The sequence below is a fragment of the Enhydra lutris genome, unplaced genomic scaffold, assembly GCF_002288905.1.
Source record: "Enhydra lutris kenyoni isolate GAN:26980312 unplaced genomic scaffold, ASM228890v2 scaffoldscaffold58, whole genome shotgun sequence".
Classification (NCBI taxonomy): Eukaryota; Metazoa; Chordata; class Mammalia; order Carnivora; family Mustelidae; genus Enhydra; species Enhydra lutris.
Genome location: NW_019154142.1, coordinates 7,413,505 through 7,441,265, shown reverse-complemented (window position 1 = coordinate 7,441,265; position 27,761 = coordinate 7,413,505). Strand labels below are relative to the sequence as shown.

Below are 27,761 nucleotides of genomic sequence, written 5' to 3'. Positions count from 1 at the left end.
AGAATGCTCCATCTCCCCTCCCCTTCCCCCTTGCCATGAAATATAATAATTCATTTTTATTACAAGAGCAGCACGATCCTCACCAGCACGCACGCACAGAGCCACACTCCCATATTCACACTCTAACTCGTCAGCTCCGACAGCGCCTGCATTTTCTTTGGGAGCCGCTTGGAGGTTCATTAATATCATTAGCATTTAACCCCCTCCCTCTTCCCATCCCCTCCCCGCACATGGCTGACGTCAGACCCCGCCAGGAGTTGGGGGAAAAGCTAAGTGGGCCAGGGACGCCCTATTCCCCTCCCCGCGGCTGCCTGTCAGAGCGCTTCTGGAGATATTACAGGGGACCCAGCCCGCAGCGACAAGCACAAAGTCACGGGGGAATGAACTTCGGGGACCCTTTGCTGCTCTGTGCGCGGCTCTCCCCGGAAACCGGGACCTGGCCGCCTGTTTCCTCGGAAGACTTCCCAGCAATCTAGTTTCCCACTCCGCTCTCGGGTTTGGGCAGCGCGGAGCCCATCTGCCTGAGACCGCGGTTGTGTTTTCCTTCTTTCCTTAAAAGAGCAGCGCTCTGTAGAGATATGGCCACACTCCGCATGCCTAATGTAGAAGGAGAAATTGAAGACTGAGAGACAGGAATGGGGAAAGAGAGGGATTTTCTCCTTTTTGCTCCGTAGGAAGACCGTTTTCGTGTCTCCATCTCTGTCCTTCACTATTCCTCTCTTGCTGTCCTCCTCCCATCTTCCTCGATCTGCCTGTCCGTCTCTCCGTTTGTCTGTCCATGCGCGTGTCCCTACCAAGCAACATTCCCAGCAGCTGCGGTTTTGCAAGAGCCGGGAAGAAACTTGAGGATGCTTAAATTCCCACCGTGGAACGAATTCTGAGCGCCCAGGGAGCAGCGCAGCGCGCAACCGACACCCACCTGTCCGGCCCGGGAGCCTGCAGGCTGGAGGGCGGCTGGAGAGCGGCGGCGCCCGGCGGTGAGGCGGGCGCTGCCGGCCGGGACTCGGGCAGCGCCCACCAACCGCTCCGCCCGGGGACAGCCAGCATGAGCAAGCCGGCCGGATCAACAAGTGGGTACCTTTGGGGCCGCCGCGGGGCTCAGGAGCGCAGACTGGGGTGGGCGGGAGGGGAGGCCGGGGAGGTCCTGCTCCGAGCGGGGCAGCTCCGAGCCCGGGAAAGGGACTCCGGCGGCGTGTGCGCTTTGGCCCAGCTCCTTGTAGACCGTGAGTCGGGATGTTTCGTGGTGAGGGAAGAAGAATTTCGTTACCTCTGGATTGTCGGATTCCCCCTGCCACCTCCCCACACCCGCCCTGGTAGGGTAGGAAGGTTGAGACCCAAGCAGCCCACCAGTCGCGCGAGTTGTCTCCGCTTGGCCGCCAAGTGCGGGGAAATGGGGGGCGACGGGGGCGGGAACTAGGCCGCAGCTCCAGGCGGCAGCACAATAACACGCTCGCTCAAAACTCCGAGCTCCAGCGCGCAAAAGCAACTCTGCGCAAAGCGGATTTGAATGGAATGCTTTGCACCCCGTTTCTAGCTATTTCAAATAATCCTGCAAACTGGGAAGCAGAAACAACTTAAAAGTCACATTTTCCTTAATCCTAAATCCGCGTAGGTCATAACTGGGGAATTTAAAGTATGGCGAACCGCTCTAGCAAAGAGGGGACCAAATCCCTAATCCCAAGGATTTTTCGAGCGGGAGCTCGGCAGAGGCAGGAGTGTGCGGCCTGTTCCCTTCGCGCGCTTCTCTCCTTCCTCAAACTTGCCTAGCTGATGGCTCCCCTTGAGGATGCCGAGCCCCGGCTGATCTCTAACTGCCCCTAGACGCCGGAGTGCGGGGTTAAGTGGGCGCGCGAGGGCATCTGCCGGCCCAGTGCCCGCGGAACCCGAGAATGTGGAGGCCCGAGCCGGCGTTGGGCGGGCATTGCCACAAGGCTTGGATCTCCCCGGGGGCATTTCAGTTCCCGCCTTCCGGTGGCCGGGGTCTGCCTTTTCCGGGGCCCACGGCTGGGGGTGGCCCCTGTCACAGTCCCCACGGCCCCGGAGTTCTCTAACCGCCCTTGTTGCCTTTTCCCATAGCATTTTGGGCACTCCGTGCTTTCCTCAAACACCACCCCCCCACTCGCCCTCATTGTCCTGAGTCTTTGAAAGTTGGGAGAATCCAAGATACTTCTGAGCACTGATGCTGAAGTCCCACGTAAGTGGGAAGTAATTCACTTTAAACGTTTGCTCTGGTTTGGGTGTTACCATTTTTAAAATTCAAGTAAAGTGAATGTGAACCAAAAAGAGAAAAGGAGAATGTTGAAAGTAGGGCAGAGGGAAGAGAGAAGGAAACTTTGGGGCCTCCCAAATCGGAGCCACCCCTTGAGGAGGCCTGGCGTTCCAGATAGCCTCGGGCCTACACTGGCCCTTGCCGCTCTAGTCTCTGGGAAGCGAGGTGCGCTCGCTCTTTGCAGCCCGTGCTCTGGCGTGTGAGGTCCTTCCCAAGAGGTGCAGAAGGAAACCTTTCCTGCTCCATTCTGAGCCTCTGTTGCAGAAACCAGAGCCCGCGGCCTTCTGCAGGCCTCCTTGCTACCTCCCCGTGACAGGCCCTCGCCTCCTTCCCTAGAAGTAAGGAGCCTCGGAGTCCTTCGCCCACTTGGGGTGCGCAGTCCCCGGGGTTGCTGTGTGTTGGGGATACTTGAAAAAATGAGGCCTCGGAAGAGAGGGAAGGGCCCGGTGCGAAGCTCGGTTCGCTGGGGGCCGCACCCGCGTGCGGTGGAGCGGGACTCAGGCGAGCCGTCCGCACTCAGGAAGAAAAGGCTGGATGACATGCTGGGGAAACTTGGGAGCTCCCCAACTCCCCAAGAGCCTGAGTTCGGCCTCGGAAGCCTGAGACCTGGCGGAGGTTTCGGCGGCCGCGGTGGCAGTTCCTCAGGCCCGCAGGAAGGTTGCCCCCGCCCGCGGCGCCGCTGCATCCCGGCCTTCTCCAGACAGGTGGCGGCAGCCGGGCCCGAAAACTGAGGCCCTCGGGCCCCGGGCGGCGAGGAGGTCGGCACGCAGCGGGCGAGGTCAGGACCGAGCCGGGCCCCGAGGTCTGCAGCCCCCGCCTCGCTCGGTTTCGCACAGCTGGAGGGCAGAGCGATGTCACCCGGGAGCCCCGCCTGGGTGGTAACAAGACCCCGGCCAGTCACCCCTGCAGCCCAGACTAACTTCTTTCAACAGCCTCTGATGGTAATTACAGTAATCGAAGCTGCCATATATCTTTAGGCAATTATGACACACAAAAAGCCCCGAGGGGACCCCCTGGCGAGGGAAGTTAAGAACGGTTTTCCAGCCTCAGGAAACTCCCGCCTGCCTCACGTCGAAGCTCGCTCGGTTTGCTAAATGAGCGGAGCTTTGCAACGGGGTCAACCAGCTTGTCTCGTGACCCCAAGTCACCTTAACGTGGCTGGGTGGCGGAGTCTGAGGCTCAGACCCGCTCTGCCCCGGAATTTTCCCGTCTCTCCCTCCTGGGCCCTGCCCCGGGCCCGTCGGCCTGCCTCTAATCTGCCCCGGGAGCCGCGGCCCAAAGGTCTGCGCCGAGGCAGGACCCACCCGCAGCGGTGGTGGCCCTGCCGGGCAACTGTTGAGGAGCCCTGACCCCGGCCCCCGGCTGGAGAGGGGTCACCCGCCCGGCACCAGCCCTCCCTGCGCCTCACGGCGTTCTCCAGAGATGTGGTATGTCCCTGTGCTCCTGTCTGGATGGGAACGGGGGTGCGGAAGAGGGGGAGAAATACCACCACTGCTGCTCCTGTGCTCTCATCTTGGCATCATCCAAAGTGCCACCGGGAAGAGGACAGCTGGGGCGACAGGACTGCTGAATCCCAAACATGGACCCCAGCTCAGCCAGAGGGTGCGTGTCATGCTGGGAAGGATGGTTGCAAAATAAGGAAACCAAGTTTACTGTTTCCAGTGGGAGTGCGATGCCACAGAGCTTGCGTCCCCGGCTGCTGGGCGCCTGTGAGTTCCCATGGGCACGGTGACAGGCCCAAGGGGGTGAGGGACAAGCCCCTCTGTGGCTTTGCCTGGCTCTCTCCAGCCGCTTCCTCCCCCCACCAAGCACAGCCTCTCCTCCCACCCTACGGGAAAGGGGGCTCCAAGGCGGTGGTCGCTCCGCTGCGCGCCTCCCCCACCGGCCTTTGTCACCGTCTGAATTCCCATGCTACTCTTTTTGACGGGTCACTGGTGGCTCTATAGGCAGGTGCTATGGAGGGGTTGTAATTACCCCGGCCAAGCTTGGTCGTTATCGAACCCCCACCCCCACCCTGGCCGCTGGGCTCTCCATGCCCCCCTCCTTCCCGGCCCCCGGCAGCTCCTCCAAGGCCTTGCTCAGGGAGGGATCCCCACCCGCCAGGACGCCTCAGAATCCACGAGCAAGTTTCCACTTCTGAGACCTCGGGCCCCTCCCCACGTGGCACCCTCTCTTCCTCTATTACCCTGGCCCGGTGGTCTGACTCGCCGCCCTGCACCCCAGCCTGGTAGCGTTCCCCAACCTGAGTGCTCCGGACAGCAACTGTCCAGGTTCACCGTGGAGGCCTCTCGGGCCCAGACTGGAGGCCTTGGGTGGAGTCGCGACGGGAAAATTCAATGTAAATAAGTTAATTATTACCACCGTCATTACTATTATCAAAGTGTTGGTACTTTAATACTTTGTTTGCAAGAATAAAGATTTCTAAGCCCCTATGAATGGCTTCGGGCTGGTTGGACTCTTGAACCTTAAGAGCAAAAGAGTTCCCTCCCCCAGAATGTTGGAATACCACCTCTCCCGAACGTTCCTCCAAGGTCCGTCCGTAGGCGCCCCGGGCTTGAGGGGATACCAAGAAAAGTTCTCTTAAGCCAGGCGACCGTCGAGGCCACCAGGGGTGGACACGGGCAGTCTAGAGAAACCAGCTAGGTCCTTTAAAACATCACCCTTCCACGGCGGAGGAAAAACAGGCAGGAAGGGTCCCACCCGGGATCCAGTGTGAGGAGGTAGGCAAGAACTTGGGGAGCGGAGGGAGAAGGGGTGGCTGTCCCGCGCTAACCTGGGAAGGAACCGCGCACGCGCCGCTCCCTCATTTGCCCAGCCCGGTGCTAGTTACTTTGGGGGGAAAATGTTTTTTTTCCTAAAAGAAATAATTTCTCAAAAGCGATCCACTAAGCATTTTTTAAAATAGGTAAAGCGAAAGTTGGGCAATTACCACTACCCTTATTATCATTAATAATCCTAGTATTAGCATTACAATAATAATCCTAATAATAACAACCGCCCGGCAGCTCAGAGAAAACTCGATTGCCTTCCAGCTGCCATCCCCGGTTCCAGCCGTGTTTGTTTTTCTTCTTTCCCTTTTACATTTCAAGTTTGTCTCCTCGCGCGCTAACAACTTTCTCTGTTAAATGCGAGAGCGGGGGAGGGAGGCGGCCAAACTTTCCGCGGAGCAGAAAGGCAGCGGCGGGCCGTGCTGCCGCCCGGGCCTGCTGTAATCTTTTATTCCAAAATGGGTCTCGGCGATTAGAAGAGACCCAAATACATGTAGCGGTGCATGAATAATGCTCATTGTAGGAAACTGACACTTGCTCAAGGAAAAAAAGTTTGGCTATAAAATCACTTCATTATTTGCTTTTACCGCAGCTTCGGTGCTAATCCCTTCAGAGGTCAGATTGCTTAGCATCTCTCTCTCCGGCTCCCCTTGCCTCCCTCTTCTCCTCCCTCCTCTCCCTCTCGTCCCTTCCCCCTTCCCTGTCTTTCCTGCGATCTCAGGCCGTATTTTAGATATCCCCTGTAAAGTGTGTGGCGACCGCAGCTCGGGGAAACACTACGGGGTCTACGCCTGCGACGGCTGCTCGGGGTTTTTCAAACGGAGTATCCGGCGGAATAGGACGTATGTCTGCAAATCTGGAAACCAGGTACCTCGGCCAGGGCTGCACTGCCCGGCTCCCCTCGGCTGCCTCCCCCTCTTTTGTTTGTGCCAAGGCCTCCTCCGGGGTTCCAAGCTGCTGAGGAGAGACCGAGCCCTGACCTCTCCCTTCCTCTCCCCTCCTTCCTGCCTCAGCTCTCAGAGGCCCTTCCGCGTGGGAAAGGCGGGAAGAGGTAAGGGCAGATACCAGAGTTTGCAGGGGCACATCTGAAATCCGGGCTCCTCCCTGCGCATACACACCCACCCCGCTTTTTGTAATCCTCTCACACACTTTGACACTGGGTAGGACCCACACCCGGTGGCTTTAAATCCAGCCCAGGGAACCTAAGGAACTTTAGAATCCAAACCACACGTTGCAAGCTGGAGAAAAGGCTGTGCTATGTTGCCTGTACCCTGCCCCACCTCTGCCCCCAAGCAGCAGCCCAAGCTCAGTGCCCTGACCACTGCCTACCATGGTGGAAGTAAAAGGCACAAGGCATGCATCCCAGGCACACCTGAGAGGAGTGTGGCCACCTGGAACACAGGACTTGCTGTGGGAAGGGCTTTGTCCTTTCAACTTGGGAGAAGCAGGACCGCCCTGGAAGGGAGCAGGGGGGCTGCAGCCTCCATGAGACTTTAGTTCTGCCTTGTCAGGAAAGGGCAGAGTGAGCAAGAAGAGAAGGTTCTCAAGGAAGGGGTAGCTGGAATCCTCTCCAAGGCTCTCATATCTTCTTCTCTTTTGCTGCTTAGAAGAAGGGCCTGGTTGGTTGTGTCTTGGTATGGAGCTGGCAGAACTGCCTCGAAAAGACAAGGGAGTTAGAGCATGGGCTGAGAGTGAGGCAGAGCTTCCAGAGAGAACAAGTAGGACCCTCTGACTCAGTTTCCAGCTCAGTAATAGGCCCATTTGAGGGAGATCAGCCTTTTGGTCCCACACTGCCTTCTCCTCAGCCAGGCACGCAGACCGTCAGCACAGAGCCAACACCTTGACTCCCAAGAAGACCCCGTGAGAGTGTATTAGTCAGAAGTCATCCTTTGGTAACCAAAATGGTAAAGCACCTCCACTAATTAATATTTATGGTATACACATACACACACATATTGTCTGGAGCTAGCGAATTATTCTTTTTCTAAAGCTATGTCTGCTCATGTCAATTTCCCATAGATTTGGATTATCAACAAGAACAAGAAGATACTTACATTTGGATAAGTTATTTTGAACTCCAACCCTGGTACCCGTTTAATTGGGCACACAGCTCTGGCTCACCATATGGACACATCACATTATACTCAGGCAGGACTGTATCCCTATAGCCCCACAGGAATGGGGTATTACTGTGGGTTATCAGATTTGAGCAGGCTTCTACTTAAATTACCTTTTAATTTTATGCAATGCACAGAATTAGGAAATCAAAATCTCAGATGTTAATGCTTGATATTTTCAAAGGGGTTGGCTATCAATTCGAACATATTGATGTCAGTCCAAGTCCTTGTAAAGGACTGATAATAGACTCATCAGGCTTGGTGTCCTCTCCTTGCCGAGAGAATAAATGGGCTGAGCTCAAGCACTCATCTTTCTCTCAAGCTTTGGATATTTATACACATTTGATCTGATTTGAAGACGCTCGTAAGAACAAGTGAAGGCTTCCATTTTGCATTAGCTTGTTTGTCAGAATACTAGGAAGATAACATTTGAGGGTAGACATACGATTGCAATTAATAACAAGTTATTTAACCCTCTTTACATCGAGCTATCACACTGGCCAGCAAAGATGCCCTGAAGAATTCATTTGGAAAGCAAAAATTATTTCCTTTATCTCTTGTATTCTAAAATTAGATAGATAATGTTCCAATTTGTTATTAACAGTAATGAGGACATATAGAAATTGTTACAAACCTCTGCGCTGTCTTTATTTTAAACACCTCAACATATTTTAAATCAGAAGGGTGGGATCTCATTTTAAAAAAAGTGTATTCAAGTGTGTCATTTTTTCTTAAGGGCTATTTCAGAAAATGTGCCTACCCACAATTCGCACTATATGAGTTTTTTAGATTATGAAGGAAAATAAAAATACATTTATTTTATTCTCTTTATTCCCACGGTACTTGTAACAGTTGCAAGTCATATAAATACAGGAGAGCACCAAACTTATATATTTTTGGTGTGTAAAGTGTATGTGTAGATATGACTCTTTATGTATCTATGTGTATATGTTCCCTCAGTAATAACACTTAACAGTGAATGAATTCCATAAGAAACTTTCTCTATAAATTTCCTCTTGTAATAGCCAATATTTTTTCCAGAAAATTGCATTAGGTAAAACATTTTTTCTCGTGCTTCTCAAATAAATATTTCTAAGGCAGTAATTAGCTCTCCGCACACACCCCCCCCCCAGGTATCATGCTAATATTCTCAGTCCATATTATCATTTTGTCAGACAGTCCATGACATTATCTTCTTGGTCATATTTACATAGTGAACACTTCAAGATTTTGCCCAGGCCTTGGGCTCTTCCCTTCTCATCCTCACCTCTGGAGGCCTTGCCCTGCTAACTACTTTGGCTTCTGCCTTCTAGGAATGGCTGTGTTTCCGTCAATCTGGGCTGAGCCCAGTCTTTAAGACAACGTTAACATGCTGGTTAGAAGGATGGCTTCAAGTACAAAGCTAAGAGTGAGGAAACAGGAGAGTGAAGACTAAGTGGAAAATATGTATCCGACAAATAAATGTCCCCCCGCCCCAAAGTGACAGAAAGAGGTAGACTGGAAACCTGAAGGTGGAAAGAACAGTTCGCAGGAGGGGGGCGTGGTAGGGATTCTGGCTGATCAGCCTCCTCCTCTGGTCCGGTCGCTGTCTTCGGTCCTGAAAAGTCTCGGCCCTGTTCCACCATCTCTGAGCCTGGTGGAAGCTCCTCTCTAGAGCTTGTCCTCTCAACGCTGCAAAGTCAGGCAAACCAGGCGCTTTGACCCTTCACCTGCTCGGGGAAGGACTCTTCCTCCTTGTCCACTTTCACAAGGTTGGGGGCTGTTCTTTTTGAAGTAGCCCCAGAAATCCCGGCCCCCTCCCTACCTAGCCCTGTTCTTGTCCAAGGCCTTCGAGTTTTGGGGCCCCAGGCTTGCAGCTCCCAGATTGGTGACAGGGTCCATTCCCGCCTCCACGTTTCCCCCAAACCCGCGTTCGCATCTCCAGTCTAAAGGCCCTGGGGGCCGCTGACCGCCTGTGCTCTGTTCCAGGGAGGCTGCCCAGTGGACAAGACGCACAGAAACCAGTGCAGGGCGTGTCGGCTGAAGAAGTGTTTGGAAGTCAACATGAACAAAGATGGTAATCAGTACAGCTTTTTATTTCTCTAATGTTGGTTGACTAGTAAGTAAATTATATGTACAGAAAATACATGGCACTCCAATGCATGTAAATCATCTCTAGAGCACTTCTGTCCAGATGCTGGGAATTGGCCTCCGACTTTCAGTCTTATCCATTTCTCTGAATGAGCCCCTACCCCCATCCCATTGAACTCTAGAGGTATGGCCCATAAGCACCCCGCAACCACCCCACCCCCATGAAGACAGCACTCTGGGGGAACTCACTCTGCTGGACACTCCTGAGGATTTCCTGGATCCTAATGCCTCCTCTCACCTCTCCTTGCAGCCCTAAGCCTGTTAACCTTCCGCAGGATCTCGAAGTCTGGATGGTCTCCGAGGTTGGAGACGGTGGGGACTAGGGAACTGTTGGGAGGAGGGAGGGCAGAGACACAAGCTCACAGAATTTCAGGCCGGTGTTTGTTAATTCATCAAGATTCCAAAACCAGGACAGCCATTGTGGCGATCTGGGCTTTTTCTCTCCGTTCTACAAAAAGGGTCTGGAGAGGCAGGGAGACGCCTGTGGGTTCCTCGCACAGCCGACTTTCAGAAGGATCTTAAAGGTGCGCAGCAAGAGCTAGAGCATGAGATACTTCCCCCGGGAGAGCGCAGGCCGAGTGCGAGCCCGGTGGTGGCCTGGCGAGGGCGCCCCAGGCCTGGCCGGCCCGGGGCCTGGGTCGTGGCCTGGAGGAAGGAATGGGGCCTCAGGATAGGATGCTGAGAGAATTTGCCTTGGCGACAGTCCGGGCCGGGTGGCAGCTCCAGGAGGCACAGAGCCCACTGGGGAGAGCTCCTTCCTCAGCAGCGCAGGAAGCAGGAGGGAACGTCCAACCTGTTGAACTCGTGTATTGACAAGTTGTCAAGCTCTGCGAGCGGAAGATTGCCCTGAATTAATTTGTTTGTTTAAACTGTTGGCGGTAATTGTCACATCTCCCCTGCCTTCCTCCAGCACACTCCAAGACGGGCTCTCCCTCGGGTCCTTTGCTCCTGAGGCCCTCGGAGGCCAAACGCCACTTGCCCGGGGGGGTGGAGCTGGGGGGAGTCACCATTGGACGACCGGGAAATGCTTGTGCAGGGACGGCAGTGCCTGGCTGGGCACAGGGCTCCTTCTCTCCTTTGTCGCTTCCCCCCCCCCCCCCGGGCCTCTGGTTTCTCTGCGACCTCCTCTGGGTGGGACAGAGCCCTGAACGGACAAGAGAACACGCCTAGTCTTGCTGGAGGTTTGGCCATTATCGTGACACTTGGGGTCCGGCTTCTCCCCTCAGCCTGGGCTCTCGTGCCTGCAGTGTAAGAGACAGACGACCCCGGAGCGTCCTCCGCCCGCACATTCCCTGTCCCTCCCTCTCTTCACCTCCCGAGTGACCCTGCCTGTCCAGGCGTGGCGTTTGGCCCCGGAGCCCGGCAGCGGCTAAGTGTGGTCGAGTCTCTGATCCTGGGCGTTTGCCCATCTGTCTGTCTCTGCAGCCGTGCAGCACGAGCGGGGGCCTCGGACGTCCACCATTCGCAAGCAGGTGGCCCTCTACTTCCGCGGACACAAGGAGGAGAACGGGGCGGCTGCGCACTTCCCCTCGGCGGCGCTGCCCGCGCCCGCGTTCTTCACCGCAGTCACGCAGCTCGAACCCCACGGCTTGGAGCTGGCCGCGGTGTCCGCCACCCCGGAGCGGCAGACTCTCGTGAGCCTGGCTCAGCCCACGCCCAAGGTCCGTGTCCTCGCTGGGCCCAAAGGAGCCCGGTGGCGAGCTGAGGGCGGGGGCGGGGCGCCCAGGTCTTCGGCGCTAGGATGGGTGGAGCCAAAGACCTCGCGACCTCGCGTGGTCCTGGGTCTGGCTCTGCGGGGCGCTGTCGGCCCCCCGCTCTCCCCGCCTAAGCCAGGAGTGTCCAAATTTTGGTGAACTGGCTACACACGTGAACTCCCTGCCCCATTTCCCAGAGAGTCCCTTCCAGCAAGTTTGAGGTGGGGCCCAGGAATTTGCCCCTTAAAAAAAAAAAAAAAATGCCGTGGGGTGGAGTCCTGGCTGAACCGAGGGGCAACCTAGGTATTTCTGGAGGCCAGAGGAGCACTTCTGTTTTTAGGGAAAAGGAGTTGGCTGCAGCTGGTAGAGAAGAGTCCCCGTGTAGCAGATCGCAGGGATCTGTTTTTCTGGGGCAACGCTGTAGGGTCCCTAATGCCGCAACAACAAGGGCAGCGCACCCTGTTAGGACGGTTTGAGGAAGCTGGCTTCGTCTTCCGTCTTCCGCTCTCCCTTCTGAGATGCATGTATTTCTACCCGGATTGAGTCTCTGTTGAGAAGGGCCACAGCCTGAACTCTTCAAAAGGCTGCCACCTAGGGACTACCTTCCAGGCTTCCAGCTGGTACCTACCCAAAGCACCCACTCCAGGCCGCAAAGGGGAGGGCCAGCTGCAGCCCCAAACTGCAGGGAAGCCAAACACCTGGGCACACGCACAAGCACAATATTTAATATTGCTTTCTTACCCTTGATGTGTATAATAAGCTTGGGAAAGTAGTGTTATGAATATGTTGTCAGTTATGAATGGGGAAGCTCTGTGAATGATTAAGATGTCTAATTGAAATATTTCCATAATATACTAATCCTTTCTAAAAATACTCATATGCATATTTGTGTTTGGGATGCCTATTAATTTATACTTTTTTCACATCTATTTTTATTTACACAAATGCAAGCAGCTCTTGTCTAAATTGGGAGACAGGCCTGGCACTTGGCTCAGTTGGAGGAAAATTTGCTGCAGGGGATAGAAAAGCCAGATGCCCCTCTGGAAGAACAGGCCCCCAGAGACTGGAAATGGGCCTTTCCCAATGGTTATTATTTCTCAAATTCTATAGATATAGATGTTTGTTTTTCTGTCTACCGATGGCAACTGCGTGTTTAAGCAGAACATCCAAATGCCTATCTCCTTCCCCAGTCTAATTAGGAAATTAAAAGGTTGGCTCTTCTTGCAAAGCTGTGGTTTCCTCACTCCGTGGTGTTTCTCTTTCTTCCCCCTCAGTATCCCCACGAAGTGAATGGGACCCCGATGTATCTGTACGAAGTGGCCACGGAGTCCGTGTGTGAATCAGCCGCCAGGCTTCTGTTCATGAGCATCAAGTGGGCTAAGAGTGTACCAGCTTTCTCCACGCTATCTTTGCAGGACCAGGTATGACCAGGAGGGCACTGAGCTCTTGGGGAAGGGGACTGGGGAAAAGCAAAACCAAAACAAAACCAAAAAACCAACAATGGTCAGCCTCATGAACCTGGAGTTTACCTTGGATAACTCACAAAGGCCAGGCATCTGTTCTTAATGGCAAAGAGGAAACGATTTTTATCAGCTTCCTACGATGGGTTCAAAATATCTAGCTATGGAATCCTTACTAAGAGACATAATTATGTTATTTCAGGAAAGTTGGATCTGGTCTATGAAAAACAAATAGACAAAAACATTAGCTCTCTTTTTTTCAAGTTTAATTGAAACACCAAATTTAATCACAAATTTAAAAAATCGTAATGACAGTAAAATTGCTAATAAAACAGTGTTTCTTAAGAATATTGGACCTGGCAGAAGTAAGTGTTGATAGTATTCGCCTGTAAGATTTTCAGAGCTAGTCTCATTGTTTTATGTTCACAGCTTTATATTTTCCACTGCGGTACTCATGTTCTTGACCACTAATTGATGAGCATGTATGGGTATGGGCTGGCTTGCAGACCTCCCACAGGCCAGGATCTTCCTTGCTTCTTGAAGTCCTTTATGAGATTTTGTAAACAAATGGGCATTGTGCATAATTCTGTGGTTGTAAATGACAGTCAGAGAGAGAAGTATATGCTGCTAAAAATTACATCTTACCAAAAGCCGGAAATTTTGTTGTTAGAAATCGCAGAGATAGCATCTGCCAAAATTTTTCTAATCTTAAGGGAAAGAAAGAAAATGAAGTGTTCGTAGCATTAGACATTACCAGTACATTCATGGAAATTAATGACAAATTTCTCAAAAGGCTAATAAGTAGTTTTGAAAGCAAGTGGCTTATTTCTTTAATTCATTTTATACCTAATTAAAGCATAATGGTGCCCTTTAATATGAAGTATGTTTCCTACGGAGAGACCTAGCGATGTGCTCAAAACATTTAATCTTCTAGCATGGGATGTTCTTTTTTCCATAGCCTGGACTTTCAGACATGGTAAGAATTAGATATTGTTTACCTTGCATTTTAAAGTATTATTTTCTGTACCTAATGCAATAAAACTAAAAATAAAGCATTTTCAAAATTAAACCTTTTTGGTCTGATTGTGATTTTGGTTACAAGCCTTCACAATTCAGCTCTTAGCTCCCAAAAGGAAATACTTTCACATAAATCATCCAGAACTGACTGATTTTTGAGAGATTTTTCAAAACAGATTTTTTTTCCAGAATAGTTAGGTTGTATCTTTGACCAGAGTTGCGGGTTGACTCTAACCATTTGTTGTGTGTGTGTGTGTGTGTGTGTGTGTGTGTGTGTGTGCACGTGCGCACGAGCCCACGCATATGTGTACTGGCTGCTTTCTCTGAAAACAGGTATTTGTATACTCGTTAATAGAAACAAAATTTACTTACTGTCTGCCACTTAGCCCTTCAGTGGAAACCCTTCAACAACAAGCAAACTACAATGAAGTGGAATCCGGTCTATTAATTTGGAAAAGGAGTCAGATTTTCATTTTAAATATTCAGTAGCACATTTTATTAGAGTGAAAATGACAAGCACCTTGATGCTGTCCACTTATGAGTCTCAGAAAAATCAGGCAGTGAGATGAGGTAAACTCAGCAAAACCCTATTAACATAATTACACCCTGATTTCCCTGCATGCCTCTTGGGAATTAGTGATCTCTCTCTCTCTCTCTCTCTCTCTCTCTCTCTCTCCCAGCCCAGCCCCTCAACCCTCTAGGAAGATGGGGGCCCAGATCTGCACGCTTAGTCTGTAATCCTCAACCCATAATATCAGCATTTTATATGAAGGGGATCTGCCTGCTGAGCTGCTGGTGGCATTTCATAGAGCCTGGGTCTCTGGAGAAGTTTCTAGGTGGTCAGGAATGAATAGATGCAAGGCCAAGAAGGGTAAACCCTTTTCCAAAGGAAGCAAAGTTTGGGGAATTGGAATGGCTGACTCTCAGATGCCTGTGCTTATGTATAGGCACCTTTTCAAAAAGGAAAAATGTGGAAAATAAAGGAAAAGCTGTAATATTCAGAGGAAAATTTACCAAGACAGGCATTTAAAACACTTTTTAAAATAATGGAAATTTACATATTGAAATTGTTTATAAATTTATAAATTACACACTATATTATATTATACATCTATTGTATGACAGCTGATGCTTTTGGAAGATGCTTGGAGAGAACTGTTTGTTCTAGGAATAGCACAATGGGCCATTCCGGTTGATGCTAACACTCTACTGGCTGTATCTGGTAAGAATTGCACAATTTAATGACTTTGTTGTAGAAATTACCATAAAAATACATTACTGAAAAAAGAACAACATGTAAAGAATAACAAATTCCTGCTGAACAATAGAGTATACCTGTCATTTATAAATCTATATTTAAATGCAAATAATGTTGTTTTGTTGTATTCATGACTGCTTGCATTGTTATTTAAATGCAAATTACTGTGTTTGTTATCATCCAAGAGAAGATTTTATATTAACTTTCATACAATACAGCCGGTTTACATGGAATCAGATATCTTAGAGTGACAATTGAATAGATATTGATATGCAGAATTCTGTCAAAAATCAATATTAAATCGTGAAAATGCCTTCATATTAGAGCATTTATTCCATATTTCTATTCTAGGCATGAACGGTGACAACACAGATTCCCAGAAGCTGAACAAGATCATATCTGAAATACAAGCTTTACAGGAGGTGGTAGCTCGATTTAGACAACTCCGGTTAGATGCTACCGAATTTGCCTGTCTGAAATGCATCGTCACTTTCAAAGCTGGTAAGCTGATGCAGACCCCCCGCCTCTTCTCCTTCCGTGGGTTTGCCACCTCCCTCACTCAGCCACCTCAGAGTCCGGACTGATCATTGCACAAAGGGGGGATGGTTTTTTAAGGGAGCCAATACCTGGGACTGGCCCCGTTTTCCGTGGTGGGGGCCCTACCTGTTCTCCAGCTGGTCATCCATTTCCAGGGAGGTGCTTTCCCATCTGCATTTCCTGCGCTGCTTCTCATAGCTTCTCCCATCTTCATTTCTAGTTCCTACACACAGTGGTTCTGAGCTGAGAAGTTTCCGGAATGCTGCGGCCATTGCAGCCCTTCAAGATGAGGCCCAGCTAACCCTCAACAGCTACATCCATACCAGGTGACTCTTGTTTGCCTTGACCCGGTACTTCAGAAAATCGCTTCCATTGTGAATGTGTGAGCAGGCCCGAGTCAGCCAGTTCAAATCCTGTGACCAATTATCCTGTTGCCCGCCCGCTAATATAGTTAGAACCTTACTTACCTCGCAGGTGGGTGAGAGGAGGTGGTCAGATTAGATTATCAAAGTGAAAGCATTGCCAGACTCGGAACAAATTGATCCATCAAAACATTTGGACACATTTGTGTAAATGGACCCTGATAGGGGAAGGGTCAAAAATGAAGGCCAAAGTGTTATGATCTGTTAGCTGATCTATTAGCGAGTGGTCGCATCATCCTTGAGAGGCATCTGTAACCCTGTCATGACTGTCGTTTGGCTTTGGTGACTGGTATCCACTGAGTTGTTTTGAGTCACGGCCACTTCTGGCCGAGCAGAGCCCATTGGCAGAGGCTGTTCTTGGCTCGTTGTAGAAACTCTCAGACACTGGGGCTCCAGCGGTGCTCCTCCTGGCCCACCAGTGGACAAGTCCACCCAGATGTGTATAGACTCTGATTTCATTTTCTAATGAAAAAAGGCAAGACTTTTAAAGAGTCGTGGAACACTGCTAGCTTCGTAAGTTAGGATTGCAATAGATCTGAGGAATAGAATAGAATAGAGTTGCTTATGATTGTTTCTTCTTAGATTGACCTTGAAAGGAAGCCCATGGAAACCTTCTCCATCATCTCAACATCACCCACAGACACAGTGCTGGGAGCCATAAATTGAGTGGCTCCGGCCATTCGTGCCTTCCTCATCTAGGGGTGGGAGAAATCCCAAGTCAGTTACATTAACTGGGCCGGGGGGGAACAGAGCTTCTGCTACGAAGCTGCTTATTTCTGTCATAAATCCTCCTTTGAAAACTAACGAATAAACCTGTTCCTGTCCATGGAATATCACTGAAACTCTGTTGAGTGATAGTGCCTGGGTACATGTCTTTCGAATTAAAGTGCTGTTTTTTAAAAATTATAAATACGTGTTAAATTTCCGAATGTAGGGTAAATACTTCATCTTTGTTCAAAATTATAAAATGGAGCAGTACTTTGGGCTAGTAATTTGGGCACTTTTTGCCCACTACAAACTAACTTGTATATCATAACTGACTCCGACATTTAGAGTCATTAAGGTGTAAAGAACATCACACTGACAAGAATGTGACACCCACTTACTGATTCAGTCAAGCCTTTGCTGAGTACTTGCTCCATGCAGGGCTCCTGGTGAGCATGGTGGGACACCAGAAAGAGCAAGACACTTCCCACTTACCCCTGCATGCAGTAGACAGAAGTGTGCATTCAGTTCAGACCAGAGAAGAGAGAAAAAGCAAAGTGGGCAGTGGGAGAGACGAATTCTAGTTGGTGAGGGAAAGAAGACAACATGTGAGCTGATCCTTGAATGACAGGCCTTCAGCAGGGGAGAAGGGCTGCGAGGAGAGCCAGCAGAGGTGCTGTGGGAGGTGCCAGTGTCCAGGAAGAGGAGTCTGAGAGGGCAGGGCCCACCAGAAGTTTCTTCTAGGGTGACCCTGAGAGAGTGCAACCACAAATTAACAAAGTCTTCTTTAGCAAAATGGCAAATATACTACTTCTCCCCAGCCTCAAAACAAGGAGATTATTCATTGAAGGAACACATTTGCTTTGACAAGGAATTTTTAGTTCATGATATGAGCTATAGCTATAATTAATTTTTTTTTTTTAGAGAAGGGGGAGGGGGAGAGAGAGAGAATCCCAAGCAGGCTCCATACTCTATCTGAGATCATGACCTGAGCTGAAACCAAGAGTCAGATGCTCTGCTGACTGAGCCACCCAGGTGCCCCTGTAATTAATATTAATACCTAGAGTCATACATAGGGCGAAACTGCATATGCCTCATTTCTTAGCTCCTTCAATCAGAGAATATTCTCCTCTAGCTCTTTCCTGTCTAGAAAAATAAAATCTGAAATTGAAATGAAAAGTCAGTATTGCAAACTGAGCTAATTATACATTAATTGTTAAAAATTGCAAACTCAGCTCTGTAGGCTACTTCTCTAATTATCTAGGACATAAGGAAAAGGCTAGGAATTGGCATTTCACACAAACTATGTTATAACTGAAGATCAAACACACGGATCTGTGACAGACACGGAACACTTATGCCTGAAAAGAAAGCTTCCCGTTATTTATGCTAATGGATGAAATCAGGGACACAGATATTCTAAAAAATAATATTGAGTAGTTAGGCATTCTCTCTCTGCCTCACACGCACACGTGTGTGCACGCACACACACACACACACACACACACATGCATACACTGTTACTGTTTCTGGGTAGTACAAGTCTCCACATATAACAGACAATTCATCCTTCCTGACTAACCAGCCCCTTCCTAACTAGGAAATAAAAGAAGCGGGTGAGTAGGTGAGTGGATAATCTCCATGCAGAAGGTCAAGATTTAATGGTCTATGGATTCTCCAAAATCCATCCTTTCTGGAAGTTACTACTTCCCACAGTGGTTCCTCACCATGGGAAAATCCCAGCATGTTGGGTGAGGGCTGCAGACGTGGCGGAGGCTTGTCTAGGCATCCCATGGCCTCCCACCCACTGTAGGGTTCTTGCTCCTTGGCCTGACCCCAGGAGGGGAAGCAGAGCTGTTGAAGAGAGTCAGGTAGAAGGGAGATGTGGATCTGGGGGTTCCATTCCATTCCATTCCTTGTCCATGGGTGATAATGAAGCTGGGCAGCCGAACAGCCAAATGAGGTCCTCAGAGGCCCAGGAAGAATTATCAGCCTAGTATCAGGTTGAAGAGAGGGATTTCTGGGTGCCGAAAGCTAAGAGACAACAGTGATCACGATTCCCCTGGATTCTATTTGCAGGCTGACATTACTGGTCACTGAAACTCAGCGTTCAGCTACCTAGCTCCTATGAATGAATTTTGGTATCAGTTTCTAGCCCTCTGTGGCCAGGAAGGGGTTAAACCTGGCTTGGTTACTGACAGGTGCCTCTGGAGCTCAGTCTTCTGGGTGGTGTGCTGTGGAGGAAGGAGCCCTCCTTGTGAAATACATAGGTAGCTGATTGCAAACAATTAATGGAGGAAGCATCCGGGCCACGGTGAGGTTACAGGCATCTAAGGGCAGCAGAAAATTGAACTTGCCCATCTGAGCACAGACGTATGTTGGACATCAAGAGAGGAAATTGTTAAGCAATTTCTCACATCTTTAATTATATGCCAATTTCATTGACATGAAAGTTGGATGGCACTACCACCCAACAGAACTTAGTCTTTAATTTGCAGTGTAATAAGGACGGAATTATTCTTGAGAGTGACTAAGTGTAATGCCTGAATAATAATTTGGAGAATGGCTTAGAAAAGGAAACCATTTTATCTGAGGAAACGAGCCTGAGGAAGGAGCCTTGTGAATCAGAAAATGTGGATGTTAGCGCTTCCCTTTATCCTCAGCAGCATGGTGATTTCCTGCCCTGGCAGACTTCAGTGTATTATCTGACCTGAACTTGGCGCCATGTTTCTTAAAATTATTTTTCTGGGGCGCCTGGGTGGTTCAATAGGTTAAGCGTCTGCCTTTGGTTCAGGTCATGATCCCAGGGCCCCAGGATCGAGCCCCGAATCGGACTTCCTGCTCAGCAGGAAGCCTGCTTCTCTCTCTGCCCCTCACCCTGCTTGTGCTCTCTCTCTCACCTCCCTCTCTTGCAAATAAGTAAAATCTTTTTTAAAAATAAAAATTACTTTTTCTTACTGAGTCACTGGGTGACTCAGTGGGTTAAGCCTCTGCGTTCGGCTCAGGTCATGATCCCAGAGTCCTGGGATCGAGCCCCCCATCAGGCTCTCTGCTCAGCGGGGATCCTGCTTCCCTTCCTCTCTCTCTGCCTGCCTCTCTGCCTACTTGTAATCTCTCTCTGTCAAATAAATAAATAAAATTTTTTTTTAAAAATTACTTTTCATCCAAAAAAACGCAAGCCCTTTGCCTGATGTAGAGACAGTCACCACATGATTTGGGCCGCGTCATTTAGGCTCTTCTTGCCTCGGCTGTTCACCCGGCAGAGTAGGGCCACTAGCACCTGTGGGGGCCTCCGCTGCAGGGAGGGTGGGGTAGTACAGAGGCCCAGCCAGGAAGAGGGTGTGCCTTCAAGTATGGGATATGAACTTCCGTGAGGAATGGCTCTTACCTTGCTTTCCTGGCTTTTCCTCTTCCAGATACCCCACGCAGCCCTGTCGCTTTGGAAAACTCCTGTTGCTTTTGCCAGCTTTACGTTCTATTAGTCCATCAACCATAGAAGAAGTGTTTTTCAAAAAAACCATCGGCAACGTGCCCATTACAAGACTGCTTTCAGATATGTACAAATCCAGTGATATCTAAGCTCCGAGTCCCCGCTTTTCAGGATGGGACAGTGTCTGATGAACTTCTACCCGTGGAGAACAAGCCTCAACTAACAAACCCTTCAGGAAGCATAAACCTGGGAATGTGTAGCCTTCAGAAAAACATGCCAATGGACGCAAAACAGTTCCAGTCGCTTTGACCTGCTGCCTCCCCCAGGGTAGGGCAGCAGGGAAGGAAAGGGGGGGGTCACAGGACCACCGGAGCCGAGAGAACTCCTTGCTGCCGCGCCCTGGAAGGGGGGCCAGATCGGGGGGGTTGCCGCAGGCCGTGCCATCCTGCCTCTTACCTGGAAGACCAGGCTGAACTCTCAAAAGCTGAACCGTCCATAGAACTTTCTTTTCTTTTTTAGCATATGAAGTTGGGTAACCAAATAGAGCTCTGTGTATAACATCATACGGCAGCCTTCAGAACTATTTTACGTTGGAGAATTTATTTTAAAAATAATGGTTAGGTTTTCAATCAAAAGTTTTATCAAAAGTTTTTCTTCTATTGTAATACATCATGAAGTGGCCTTCAGGACTGAGTTAGTAAATGAAAGGTAGCTTATGCCGTGAAACTTGTTTTCTCTCTGTTTTCTCTCCTTTCTCTCTCTTTTGTTCTTCTCTTTCTTCTTCCCCTCCTTCTCCTCCTCCTTCTCTTCAATACCATAGGCCAGTCAACCTTGTCCAAGGAACTGGTGGACGAAAATGAGATTCGCACCAGGACTTGAGCTTGGATAACATCTCAAAAATAGAAGAGCTTTACTAAAAAGAACGCAAGTTGACGGAGGATGGATAAAAACAGCAAAACCAAATAAAGCAGAGGTGAAGGCGGAGGGAGATCGCTGTCCCGTTATCAAAGTGCTGAAACCAAAGGCGATGGGGGTCCAAACTCGTGTTTCGGCGAGTCACAGCAGAGTAGCTGAACAGAGACATGACGCCAGAAGGAACCACATGGAGATGAAGGCTAAAAGGTTTCTTGATTGATCCATGGCTAACAGCCTGAGACTCTTCAATGCCTTTCAGAAAACCGGTTTCTAGTAAAGCCTTGAGCACGCGCATGCACACGCACACGCACACGCGTGCGTACACACACACACACACACACACACACACACACACACACACCGTCCTACACTATAAGCTGCTCCTTTGGTATGAATCTATACTTATGGAAATGTAGAAACAACCATTTTAAAATAGCTGCTGTACTTTTCACATTTTGATTTCTTAGGTACTAGCAACTGAGGAAAAATATTCAGCACTTGGACTATCATAGGATGAGTAAAACTTTTCTTGTACAAAGTGAATTAACTGATTTGTGAAGTTAAAAGGTTGTACTCATTGTATTTACAAAGAATAAAAATATATTGGATTTAAAGGAATGCTACCTGATTTCTTAGCCTCCCTCCCTGGCTGGTTCTTGCCCCCAGCTCCGAGGTGGCTATGGCAGCTGGTGTAGAAATTGAACCTTGGAGCACCCCAGCCTGGAGAACTGAACCACAAAGGCAATTTCCTTTTTACAGTGAATCCCATTTGTAAAATGATGAATAAAGAAATAAAACATAAGATTCCGTTCTCTGCAGCTCTCAAATGTAATTGCATCTTTTAGAAAAATTGCTGTGTGAAGAAGAAAGACACCGATTAACAGAGTCTTCATTCACTCACTCCTCTAACTCTCTTGCCAGCATTTCAGTCCTGACCAGGAACTTGAAATCATTTAGTGACCAAAAAAGATAGAGTGTGAAGGTCTGTATCGGTGAGTAAGATGTGGAAGGAGCAGTAGGAAGTGGGTTCAGATGTTCCCAGCAAATCTCAGGGCACCGGCCCCACTGCCAGTGGCCAGGGGCAGAAATCAGAGGTGCCCAAGGCCAAGGGCGCTCTGGGGTCCTCCTGGGCAACAGCTCCAGCGAGGGCCTGGAGCAAACTAGTGACTCTTGGCTAAACTGATCCTAGAGATTGCATGTGTGGAAGTACAACCAGCTGGGCACTCCTGTGCTGAGTCCACAGAGAGGAGAAGCGAGGCCTAGAGAAAAGCAGGGTACTTAATGATGTGTGTAAGAACGTTCCTTGTAACACTGCTCATGTCTGAAGAGGAAAATGTCCACCAGTGGAGAATAGGTAACTTGCGATATATATAGTATTCTATAGAAGGTGTGCATTTAAAGCAAGTAGACTGGAACCAGTGTATTCAGCAAGGGTCCATGTTATGAACTACAGTGTGTGAGTGGGTGGGAAGTGAATCACAAAGGAGACATAAAATTTGGTGTTTATGTAAAGTTTAAAGCCTACAGAACAAGACCAGATTATGTTTATAGATATATAAATATATCGTAAATATTTAAAACATACATGAGTAGGGTAAACACTAACTCCGTAATAGTGGTTACCTTTGGGAATGTGTGGCATTGATGAAAGGTACCAAGAAGATGCTAGAATGTTTGAGATGTTTCTGAGGAAGGGGACAGAGGGGTATCACCAACCTGTACTAAAATCCGGCACAAACACAGAATCTATTTAAATCCATTGAAAACCGTCTCCGTAAAGTTAAGAGGGAGTAAGTTTCGTGGGACCTGCTCTAGAACACATTCCCACTGGAACTGCCTGTTTGGGGCATAAGCATGAATCAAAGCTGGCTTTCAATGTTTGAAAAAGCCCAGAATTAAAAACTCTCTTCTGGGATTTGGGGAGCTCTGCTGGCTGCGGCTTCGATGCTCTAAGAACCTTAGTGCTTGCCTGGATCTTAAGGCAAGTATCCTCTGCAGGCTGGTGCTGGGGGGCTAAGGGGCTGTGTCACAGGGGCCTCCGGACATACAAGTTCAAGTTAGACAATTCCAATGTATGGGATTTAAATACACAAACAAGAGGAGGTGGACCTAGCCAAGTGACTTCTGCAGCCAAAAACCAGTCTTCTGGACTCTTTCTCAACAGATGGTTTTTCTACATCTGGGAGGGTTGCTTTTCAAAAGCCTTATTTATTTACTGTGACAATTAGGTGAGCAGTCTTACCTTTGTGTTTGAATTGCTTTTAGTTGTCCTTTGATGTTAGGGAAGAGAAAGAACAGCCGGTGAGTTCAGGAGTTCAATCAATAAGGCTCCCAAGTTATTTCACTTAGAATTTAGGGTTTTTAGTCTAATTTAGGAGCCTAGAAACTGAAGCCCTTGACCAGAGATATGAACTGTGGTTGCCATCCTTAATCTTTATAAAAATGGAAACCCTCTACGTTCCCGCAGATTATTCTTGTGTGTTTGACTCTCTCTTCTGGGGGTATATATGGCTTTGTTTCATTCTTTTTAACGTCTGCCTAGCATTCCATTGTATGGATTAACTGTTGTTGATCCAACTAATTCCTCACTGACAGACTTTAAGTTACATGCTGTTTTTCACTGTTATAAACTGTAAAGAACCATCTTTCCACGTCTACATCCATGGACTTGGGGTATTTCTGTAGGAAAAATTCTTAGAAGTGGCATTTCTGCGTCAAAGATTATATGCATTTTTAATTTTGGTACATACAACCGAATGGCTCTCCAAAAAGTTTGGATCAATGTGCACTCCTGCCAAGAGGGTATGAGAGGGCCCATTTCATTGCTCAGAATTTAAAAGTGCTTAATCAGACACGGGCTTGATGAACACTTCAGAAGCTGTTAGAAAAATACAGAGCGCGCCTGTGTTTCTGTGCTGGACACGCCTCCGCTGTGCTGCTTCCCTGGCTGGCCAAAGAAGTCTCAGCCTGTCCACCGTCAAGCTCAAGTCCCCCGATTTTTCAGTCCAGACCTCTCCGGTGAGCTTTCGAGTGCACCCATGTCATGAGGCAGGTTGAGAGAAAGTAGATGAATGATTTTTTTTTTTTTTTTTTTTTTTAAGATAATGTAGAAGCAGCTTGGCAGCCACTTTCTGGGGCTAAGATGCTGCTCTGAGAATCTCAAGCCACTCATTTTACAATAACATTTTTTATAATCACTTAGGAAAAATTGAAGAACAATGACCCTCTTTGATGAACCCCAGTGCCTTTAGCACAAAGGACGCATGGTTTATTTTATTTCATATGTATTTGTAAATCATCTTTTTATTTTTTTATTAAGATTTTGATTTACTTATTTATTTGTCAGAGCAAGAGCACAGGCAGGGGGAACAGCAGGCAGGGGGAGAAGCAGGCTCTCCGCTGAGCAAGGAGCCGGATGCGGGACTCGATCCTAGGACCCTGGGATCATGACCTGAGCTGAAGGCAGACGCTTCACCAACTGGGTCACCCAGGTGCCCCATAAATCATCTTTTCAGATTTGTGAAGCCTGTATTGGGACGTGAAGTGGCTGTTTGCTCTGAAGACTGCTGACCAGTACAGAGACCATCAGGGAGGGTCATCAGAATTTTCGCCGCTGCTGAGCTGGGCTCCCCGGCCGCATGCACAGGGCAGTCTCCCTGATGTGGTAACCAGGATGTTGCCACATCGCCTGGGCAGCTGCCGGACCTACCCCGGTGTTACAATGCTCTCCCGGGAAACTGTGAGTAGGGTCAGTGCTTTGAGGAGGCTGAAGTCCTAGGTTTGATTCTCAGGAGAGCCAGGGGGACTTATTCTCATTCTTGTCCTCAGGTGGGGTCAGGAGACCAGCAGAAGAAAGTCCCCTCGGTGGCAAAAACCAGTCAGGTTAAGTGGATCCCCAGATGCGCTCAATCCTAACTACTTGCCCCCAGATCCTTTCATTTAGACAACTCGTTCTCCATCTTGGCTGCTCCGAGAATCCCGTGAGAAGCCCTCACAGCCGTCAGTGTCCGAGCCGTGTCCCAAGCACGGTGACAGCAGAATCTCTGGGGGCAGGGCCCAGGCATCGGCCTGGGAGCCAGGCTAAGGAGGAGAAGTCGAGAGGCCCACCCTCAGTCAGGAGCCCCGGGCTGGGGATTCGCGTCCAGGCTCCAGGATCGTCTGATGCCTGGTTACTCTCCCACTACATGCTGATGACCTTTAAAAAAGTTAATTCTTTCCCCTCTCTCCCTGCTCTGGCCTGTCATTGAACTCACCCAGCTGATTGTGGCGCTTGTGATTGAGAACCTCTTCTGACCGCTTCCCTTTCCCCAGAAATTAACGTGATCATTAAGGCTTATAATTTCACTCACCAGTGCTATCAATCAAGGGGCTGCGAAGCAGAGTTAAGAGTCCTTTTGTAATTGGCAGAAGCCCGTGATTCAGAGCGAGCATCCGGGGCGGTGGGGAAGCTGAACCAGGGGAGTGCCTGGTGTGCAGGGAGGGGCTGTGCCCCCTTGAACTGACTCCCCAAGCTCTTTGTGGCCAGTTGCCGGCTTCACCAGCCCTACATGTCAAAAGAACGAAGCCAGCCCTTGCCCATAACACTTCAGGCTACCCCCTTGTCCACCGCATACTCTCTGCAAGGGGAACAGGTTCTCTTCAGGACTCGGGACTAGGAGAGAGCAATGGATTCTTCAGACACTGGGCAACTCAGAGTCATGTTGGGCAAGGGCAGTGGGTCCAGATTATCTGTAGTTCAGAAGTGGGGTGTTGAGGCTGTCAGGCCTAAGGACTACCACTCCTCCCTAATCCCTTTGTTCAGAGATCCTCTGGAACCCCATAGACAGCAGCTAAGCCTGGAGCAGTGCACAACCTGTGCCCCCTTCCCCAGCCTGGAGTACCTCCAGGCTGGAGGCTTATGATCAGAGTGGCCCAGGGATAGTAGCTGCGTTTCCCCCTCCTGGGAGAGTTGGCTTAGCTGATTTGGTTTCTAGCGCACACAGTGCCTGGTGGATTATCTCACACATACACAAGAGGTGCACTATGGGCCAGGGGTGATAGGGTAGTTAGTTTTATTTTATTTTATTATTTTTTGTCTGCATTTTAAAAAAATTTTTAATTAACATATAATGTATTATTAGCCCCAGGGGTATTTTATTTTATTTTAATTTTTAAAAAGATTTTATTTTATTTATTTATTTGACAGAGAGAGACACAGCAAGAAAAGGAACACAAGCAGGAGGGGAGGGAAAGGAGATTCCCCAGACTCCCCGTTGAGCAGGGAGCCTGATGCAGGGCTCGATCCCAGGACTCTGGGATCACGACATGAGCCGAAGGCAGATACTTAACAACTGAGCCACCCAGGTGCCCGGCGCCCCACTTATTTTTATTTTATTTATTTATTTATTTTTAAAGATCTTATTTACTTTACAGACAGAGATCACCAGTAGGCAGAGAGGCAGGCAGAGAGAGGAGGAAACAGGCTCCCCGCTGAGCAGAGAGCTGATTCAGGGCTCGGGGCTTGATCCCAGGACCCTGGGATCATGGCTGGAGCTGAAGGCAGAGGCTTTAACCCACTGAGCCACCCAGGTGCCCCAGTTATTTTTATTTTAAATAGAACATTATAACAACGTTAAAGAAGTGACTTTATTAGATGATAAAATAGGAAAATCTGGAGGGGCAAAATCATCTATAATTCCACCTCCCTTAGACAACTATTTCCATGTTTGCCTATTTTTTCTGGTTCCTACCCATGTACCTCTGCATTTGAATCATTTTGAAAATGACTTACTACATTGTTTGCATACCTTTCTGAGCATTTCACCCTTGCCTTTGTTTAGCTGAGATATCCATTGGGCTGAGAGAAATACTGGGATTTGCTGGATTTGAAAGGAGAGGAGGTTGGGGAGGAGGGGAAGGATTCTGCTTCTGATCTGAAAAAATATGTTTATTTTATTTTATTTTTATTTTTTAAGATTTTACTTATTTATTTGACAGAGAGACACAGTGAGAGAGGGAACACAAGCAGGGAGAGTGAGAGAGGGAGAAGCAGGCTTCCCGCTGAGCTGAGAGCCCAATGCCGGGCTCGATCTCAGGGCCCTGGGATCAAGACCCGAGCTGAAGGCAGACATTTAATGACTGAGCCACCCAGGTGCCCCCCCAAAATGAGTTTAAACAACAATACGATAACATTACAAACCAGGCTTATTATTTTCAGTTTTCCAAATCTGTCGTTCTTTCCTTTTTCTCTTTTCTTTCTTTCTTTTTTTTTGTTTTTTTTTTGACAGAGAAAGTGAGGGAGAGCACACGTGAGCAGGGTGGGGAGGGGCAGAGGGAGAGGGAGAGAGAGAATCCCAGGCAGGCTCCATGCCCAGCAGAGCCTGACATGGGGTTCGATCTCATGACCCTAAGACCATGACCTGAGTCGAAATCAAGAGTCAGACACAACCGACGGAGCCACCCAAGTGCCCCATTCTCTCCTTTTTCAAAGGCAGCAGCTAGAGAACCGAGTTTACTGAGTTCTGTAGTCTAGAGAAAACTCTGCTTTGGTGTATGACAATGAAGCCATGGGGCGTGCTGCCTGATGGCTGAAGTAGAGGGAGGAAGTAAAAGAAAAGCTCCTTCCTTCCTGTTTCTTGAGTCTGAGGGGAGAAGGAAAAGCAAAGGGTGAAGCAGAATGAACCAGGCCCATGTCTGTGTCCCAACTTCCAGACCTTTCGCCTGGTGCTGGGGAGGGACATGGAGAAGTTAGGATAACTTCCTGGGAAGAAGGAGCTTTCTGTGTCCACATCTGGATTCTGGTGAGCCCCAGTACTCGGAGGCTGCTTCCACGATCGTCCTGGACTGGCCATAGCCACGGGCCCCAGCATGTGGAAAGAAAAGCGAGGTCCTAAGCTTTCAGTGTCTCTCAGATTTCCTGTTATGTGGAAGCGAACCCAAGAACTAGGGGCTGGCCATGGCAGAGCGAGGTGACAGACTGGTCCACGGAGGGTCGGGGTAGATCCCTGGGTCTACGACTATCTGAAGAACTCTGCAGAGGTCTAGGGATCAGCAGCCACCA

At 49.1% G+C, this 27,761-nt stretch overlaps 1 protein-coding gene across 1 annotated transcript; it reads left to right on the top strand.

The window, feature by feature from the left end:
* The first annotated feature begins 1,045 nt into the window (after positions 1–1,045).
* LOC111158222 (nuclear receptor subfamily 2 group E member 1) lies at positions 1,046–21,057 on the top strand. Its single transcript, XM_022520141.1, has 9 exons — positions 1,046–1,070; positions 5,759–5,904; positions 9,123–9,210; positions 10,710–10,945; positions 12,253–12,399; positions 14,581–14,677; positions 15,065–15,214; positions 15,471–15,576; positions 19,794–21,057. Exons 1-9 carry the CDS (start codon positions 1,046–1,048, stop codon positions 19,954–19,956), a joined length of 1,158 nt encoding a protein of 385 aa, XP_022375849.1. The 3' UTR covers positions 19,957–21,057.
* The last annotated feature ends 6,704 nt before the right edge of the window (positions 21,058–27,761 follow it).